At 38.2% G+C, this 7,296-nt stretch overlaps 1 protein-coding gene across 3 annotated transcripts; it reads right to left on the minus strand.

The window, feature by feature from the left end:
- Window positions 1-536: 536 nt before the first annotated feature.
- Window positions 537-2,844, minus strand: LOC133857178 (20 kDa chaperonin, chloroplastic). 3 transcript variants are annotated; one of them, XR_009898316.1, is made up of 7 exons: window positions 2,711-2,844; window positions 2,356-2,549; window positions 1,687-1,866; window positions 1,455-1,610; window positions 1,027-1,104; window positions 665-915; window positions 537-584 (listed from the first exon to the last, which is right to left on the minus strand). XR_009898316.1 is itself a non-coding variant. In XM_062292328.1 (6 exons), exons 2-6 carry the CDS (start codon window positions 2,539-2,541, stop codon window positions 742-744), a joined length of 774 nt encoding a protein of 257 aa, XP_062148312.1. In that variant the 5' UTR covers window positions 2,542-2,549; window positions 2,711-2,844; the 3' UTR covers window positions 537-741. The 3 variants fall into 3 exon arrangements, 2 of the variants coding, with proteins under 2 accessions (XP_062148312.1, XP_062148313.1); XM_062292328.1 differs by having other exon boundaries at window positions 537-915; XM_062292329.1 differs by having other exon boundaries at window positions 537-915; window positions 2,356-2,554; window positions 2,711-2,832.
- Window positions 2,845-7,296: the final 4,452 nt, after the last annotated feature.

The following is a 7,296-nucleotide window of genomic DNA, read 5'->3' on the forward strand; positions in this document are numbered from 1 at the left end:
CAGCAAAAGCTGCATGCTAGCCTTCGACTGCTGACAAAATATGAAAATCACCTGCTACCGAATGGGGAGAATAAGGAATTACATGTAGCATTTGGAAGGGTTAATCTCAATATTTCACATTAACAGTCATTTTCACTGCAACATATAAGGAATGCCACGTTGAGGAATAAGCACTTGAAGATACATGAATACTCGAGGTAGGTATCCTCTCGCAACCATCAACCCTGCACCTCATCATACACCAGTTATAAAATGCTTGCCTTTCTGTTGAACCATGCAGGAAACGTGATTGGAATGTGAAAAGGTGACCACTTGGGCGAATTGAATTATCCCACACAGGCAGTGAATTTTTCTCACTGATGGTCTAGTCCTCAAGTTTGAAATCTGTGTTCAATACATTAGGTTTTCCAATAGTTTTTGTACTAAGAAAAATCATGTCTTCAATGGGCTTAAAGAGTCCTCTAAACAGAAGTTCTAACATTATGAGATTAGCAATGTTGACTGGGTGGGGAATTGATTGGATGTAATACAAAACGTGGTCATAAACTCCCTTGCAGGATGGATTCATTCACTGCCAGATGAACCTGCAATGTTACAATGAACTTGTATTGACTATGCAAAGAAAAGAAAATACTGAAACCAACATACTCTCAAGTGCGCTTACATTCAAAATCCAAATGCCTTGAGGCACTTTCGCATTAAAATTCCGGGGTACATGTCAAGCACATGATTAATAGAGACCTAAGAAAGAACAGCCATAACATCTGAAGCCCTCAAAGCAATGAACTCAGAACCATCTTTGCCCTTAAAGTCATTCCCAGCATACTTTGAGTACATAACTGTGCTCCCAGGGGTAATGGATAACGGTTTTGTGTTGCCTTCATCATCTAGAGGACCAGGCCCAACCGCAATCACCTGTCACATCCAAATACATACCAAAAGCTCAACTTAATACAATCCTATTACAAGTATTCAGTCAGTGCCTGGGATTAAAAAACAAAGCTGAAGATGCTATATAACCCTCACCGTGCCAATGGAAGGTTTCTCCTTGGTTGCCTCTGTCAGCAACAAGCCTCCAGCAGTCTTTTCCTCAGCCTCAGCAACCTGCACTCATAGTTAAAACACATAAGGTAAAATACCAAGATTACCTTTTCCTTCTGAGCGACCCACATGACAAATCAGAAGAGTAACCAAAGTGTAATGCGAGATCACAGTCAGGAAATGTCAAGCACAGCTGCCTACTTGTGCAAACTAAGTCCAAGGGCGAAAGCCTAATTACACCCATTTCCAGGATTATTTTTCCAAAGCATACTAAAGGCAGCTCACAGACAACACCCTAAGTATCAGATATATACTTGTGTGAACAAGCGAATTATGCTTGGCTGTACTCAGTAATATATACTTGATGAAAATACATGCGAGAGTAACAAACATTAAAGGGGTAACAAACAAACCTTGATTAGAACTCTATCATTCAGGGGTTTGAGATCCTTGACATCATCTGTTTCAAGAATACCGACTATATCATCATCCTTCAGAATAAGATGCTTTGAGCCATTGAACTCCAGCTCAGTCCCAGCGTACTTGGAATACACAACTTGGGAGCCAGTCTGTAGAAGCAATTGGTGAAAGGACTACACAATGAAGAATTGGGGGGTAAAAAGATGTAGCATAAGCAAAAGTTACCTTCACACTGAGGTCCACTTTGGTCTTCCCAAATGTCTTACCCTCTCCAACAGCAACCACCTCGCCTCCTTGAGGCTTTGTTTGAGAAGATGTTGGAAGTAAGATTCCACCCTCGGTCTTTTCTTCTGCAGTTTTGATCTTCACCAACACTCTATCACCCAAAGGCTTAATCGCAGTGTACTACAGAAATAAGAACAGAACACTACAATTATCAGATAAGCCACAAATAGCATGAATGTTATAAACTCTGTGTATATACCGCAGTCACAGGTTGATCATAAAACAAGGGTCTCCTAACCAAGCCTAGGAAATAGCATCCACTAAAAGGACTTATCTTTCTAAAATTTGCGGGTAGAATTGAAGATAACTAAACTCGATTAATACAGTTTTTTTAATTTTATCAAACAAAAACGTAACAAATCACATTGCATCAACTTCAACCCTTCAATCACATATTTCAAACCAATACCCAGACGTGAAATTATAAGGAAACCTATCCCAGAAAACCCAAACCAACCACACACCAGTGCGTTAATCCACAACAAGCAAACCCCACATACCACATAACAACAATCTTTGAATCAACCACCCAATACAAAACACTCTCATAACTAAGCAAAAACAACACAAATCAACAAGGAGCAGAAATGGGTGAGTTAAATACACTACCTTGGGAGTGACCACGGTTGCGGCTTTGACAACCAGACCACTAAACGACCTCTGAGAGAGACCAGCCCCTACTCTCAAGTGCCCCACTGAAGCACCAAACTTCACAGCCTCCAAAGGCCGAAGCCCCTGAAACGACGCCAAGTTTCTAGCTGAGATCGACGATGCTGTCAGCTGAGCCGTAGCCATTTCTGGGTCTACTCTTAAACACCACCCAGAAAACAAAAAAATTGAGAATCAGACTATTAAGCCAGAATTTGACAGACCCAAATCCCACACTACTTCCCAATTTTGCACAAACACAGCGATACAAAGCATAGGATTCAAAAGGAGAAAAGTGAAGGGCGTATCTTCATACCTTTTTAGGATAAAATAAAGAGGAAATGAGTGACTTTTTTTGTTTTGAAGTTTGGACGCTTGGAGAATGGAGAGGATAAAACCCTAGCGAGTTAGGAGAGAGGGGTTTTATCAGGAGATAAAAGACTCTTCTAGAATTTTGGCGTAAGAGGTTTGCGGGAGACGCTGACAACTCACGCGCTCCTTGCTCTCGGACAGTTGCCCCGACTCAACGGGTGGGTGGGTAAAGGTTTACTTATAATTGAGTTTAGTGATGTGCCTTAATTTGTTCTTTTTTGTCGTGGATCCCCCGTTTAAAGTCCGGTTTCGATTGTATTTCCGTACGTATATGTATACGAAAAACTATAACAAAAAAAAAAAAAAAAAAAGTGGAAAATTGCAGACTTGAAACTCTGAAAGGGCTAATGGGGCACCCGTAAAAGACGACCCGCCCGCCCGATTTAAAGTACTATCTGTACCCCCACGCGCTTTAGAGGGCCGAGACATGGCCTTCCCACCAAACCAAGGAACAGTTGGACCGGAGAGGATTCTGGAACACAACATAGTGGCTTTTGTGCATTTGGGTGCCATGGGCCGAAGCCCAGCCTTGTATTGGGAAATTCAAATAACACTACGAAGTAGACTTTGATTCATAATTCTTCACAGACCCATAATACTACAAGTCGTTTGTGTATCAACAAAATGAGAAATGCTAGAGGTATCCAGAGATGGATATCAAGATGATGTGGAGTTTATTTATTGGTACTTGTAGCATTTCTTTTTATTAATTGTTTTGATCATCTCCAATGAATAAGCTCCACATCATCTTGGTACACATCTCTTAGTAAAAAATTTAGTACCTCTAACATTTCTCTTTTTTAAATAATCACAAAATTTGTACCAAAGAGTAAACCAATAAGAAATGCGGCAAAAATACTTCCTCGCGATTATTTATATAAAAAAAAAATCCTAATTGCCAAAAGTTTCTATTGGAAGAAGGATAGTGCTAAATATTAAAGTAATGGTGAATAAAAACTTAGGTCATATCGAAGAAAAATAGTAATTCTAATAGTACATTAAGTGTCCATAAAAAAATAAGGTGGCTTTTAAAATTACTATTTGATCAAAATCATTATTTGATCAATCATATGCCCAATGATAAATTTAAATGCCACCTCATTTTTTTATGGACACTTGATAAATACTTAATTTACATGTAGAATTACTCAAGAAAAAATGATTCTTACATTCAATCTGAAACTAGTTCACATTGAGCTAAATTTTATGGAAGCCATAACCAAAATATGTTGTCATAGACTCATAGCCTATTTCCTTGTTCAATTCTCCAAAATTAATTGTCAACCAAAAAAATGTGGATTAATTCATAAACCAAAAGACACCAAAAGTGAAATAAGTGGAATAATTCTTTCTTTAGGCATTGGATCTGATAATAGATTAAAAATAAGCATTGTCGCACTAAAATTTTGTATTTTTTGTACTTTATATTTAATTGTAAAATATTTATTAATATAAGAATATATATTTTTTAGGAAGTGGTAGTATTGAAAACAATAGAGGAGACGTGGGACTCATGCCTTGGAACTTGGAAGATACCTCTGAGCCTATGCGTGAAATGTGTAAAGAAGATCAATATCAATGCAATACAAATGAGAAAGAGATGAGGATAAAGATGAACTTCAACTGTTGGGTAAAGTAAAGCTATCCTAATTTATTAGCTTCCACGAGACCTGTACAAGAAACAAGAGGGATTCTTTTTTGGATGCTCAGTTTTGATTGATCACGCCTCTATTTTCTCCCTAATCTGTTGCCTTGTGTGGTGATAAAAGGAAGAAATTAAACGTGGAAGAACAGGAATTAGGATCCTCTCCGGTTGTACTTCAGCCGGAGAGGAGCCAATTGGTTGTAATTAAGGGTATTTTGGTAATTTTATACAATGCAAAATTATCAAAATACCCTTATGTATAACTAATTGGCTCCTCTCCAGTTGAACCCAACTGGAGAGGATCCAAGTCCAAAGAACAGGGGATCCAAAAATTGCACAAAAAGGAGCACAGCTCTTAAAGAAAAAAAGGGCAGCGTTCAAGCGTTTTCTTTATTCTAATTTTCTTCTCAAATTATTTTATTTTACTAGCATGATGTTTAGGACTTTGATGTTGAAATATATTTTCATAGTCATGTGTAACTAAATCTCTAGTTAAGGTTAAGGCTGAAACTTTTAATGAGATTATGGTATTTAATCTCCAACTCTTCTGTGGTTTTTAATGTATAATCATTTTAATTGATTGCATTATTTATTTTAAAAAAATATTTTTTTGTTCTATAAAATTCCTTAATTCATTCTTAACTATGGGTACAGTGAATGCTTGAAATTTCCCTTCGAATCAAATAACCAATTTTACGTAACGAAATCAAACAATTTTTAAGATTAATTTTTTAATGATATTTTCTCTTTATGATCACTGCCCTATTTTCAGATTGGGTAAAACCTCAATGCCTTATCAGTTTCTTTTAATTATTTTTTTCCTTATATGTTTTATTGCATTTTATAAAAATCATTCAACCAAATCAATTATCACAGATCTTTCCTAATCTTATTTTGTTAGAGTTCTTTATTCCCCAAATCCCTGTGGTTCGACACTCGGACTCCCCAGAATTTACTACTTCGCACAACCTGTACTTGGGATTACACACCAAAGTTGTCAACAACCTCTCCTTAAAATAAGCCTTTACAGCCAAATTATCTTACCCTCCAAAAAAAATACAAAATTCTTCTAGGCAAAGATTTTTTTCAAACTGGGTTGGAATAACTTTCTCCAACCTAGTCTCTACAAATTTGAAATAAATTTCATTAAAAAAGCATGTCTCATATGCAAATGGACACATACCATTTTTATATATTGAGTTAAAAAAAGTTCTTGTAACTCAATTTAAATGAAAACTCTATCCAATTCTATAGAGGCAATATTTTATATGAAGTGCATGGCCTCCAATATAATGTTTACTTCTCCCTTAGCTTCTCGACGACGTTTATTTCTCCCTGACTGGTCAATAGGCAATAGCTAGTCTTGAACACGCTTTCCATTTTCTAGCAAAACAAGAAAGCAAAAGTGAGGTTTTTTTTTTTTTTAAAAAAAAAAAAAACAATAATAATAATAATAAAAAAAAACAGCTCTAGAACTCCCCGAAGAGCATCTCTTTCGTTCCTTCATTGGAGTGACCTTTTCTCCTTTTTCCTCCATAGTTCTTCTCTTCCACCTCCTCCTTCAATAGCTTCTTCACCCCATGGAACCCATCTCTGTTACTCTCCAAGATTCAATTGAGAGCACTGAAGCTTTTGATATTGACAACCCCCAACTTGCCACCATAGTCGAATCTCCATAGCTTCAACGAGGAGCTTTCTCTTTGTTAGGACAACTTCTTTCACCTAAGCTTGTGAATCCCCAAACAGTTCAAGATATGCTCCAACATGCATGGAAATTTGATATTCCGCTTTCTTTTGCTGTTGTGGGCCATCATAAATATTTGTTTGGTGTTCCTCTTCAGGAACATGTTACTAAGATTCTTGATCAAGGTCCTTGGAATGTCTGTGGTTCTCTTCTCCTCTTACAGCCTTGGTCTCCTGATCTTGCCATTAATGAAATACACCTCCACCTCTGTTCATTTTGGGTTCAGGTGCATGGACTCCCTCGTCAAAACATGGCTACTGTCAATTCTGTCAAAATAGCTCAAAGACTTGGTAAGATTCTAGCGATGGATGATCTTGATAATACTGGACTTATTTGCCAACATTTTTTACGTTTTAGGGTTGAATAGGATTTTGCTCAGCCTCTAATTATAGGGTTTCATCTTCCTTAGCCGGGTCGAGATCCTCTATGGATTAGTTTCAGATATGAGCGTCTTGGTGACTACTGTACATTGTGTGGGCTCATTGGACACAAGAAAATTCAATGCTCTCAACCCCCTAACCAAATTACACCAGATAAGTATCGTATTCCTCTGCAGACTTTCTCATTGTATGGGATGCGTCAGAACCGTTCTCCCTCACCAAATGATTCAGACTCTGGAATATCATCGGTGGGTACTTCCCAATCTTACTTGGACGCTCAATCAAGCCCTGCACATGGAGCTGAGTAGGCCCTCCAACTCGTGGCTCGCCAAAAATTCTCTCATCCAGCCATCCACATGGTGCCATCCTACGACTCACAAGACATGCAGATTACGTCCACTACAGGAACTCATCCTCTTGCGATGTTATCTCCTTCTGTAGACCACTTTCATGATGACAACTACGTGGCTTATCCCCAGCCATACCATTTCCTACCAATTGACATTTGCACTCAAGTGGGTGGGTATCCCTTTGCATCCTTGGGCCGCACAAACACATCTCTAAGTTCTTTGGCTACCACGTTGCAATTGGGACATTCTAGGTTGTCAACAGTTGACAAAGGCAAAGGTCCTATGATTTTTGCTCCATCTGCCTCTCTACCTTTTCCTGAACCAACCCCCACCTTTTCCCTCACAAATATATCACACCCCTGCCCAATTACTATAAGCCCACCTCTAACCCACCCAGCCCATTTTACCGAC

Source organism: Alnus glutinosa, chromosome 14 (assembly GCF_958979055.1).
Source record: "Alnus glutinosa chromosome 14, dhAlnGlut1.1, whole genome shotgun sequence".
NCBI classification, from domain to species: Eukaryota; Viridiplantae; Streptophyta; class Magnoliopsida; order Fagales; family Betulaceae; genus Alnus; species Alnus glutinosa.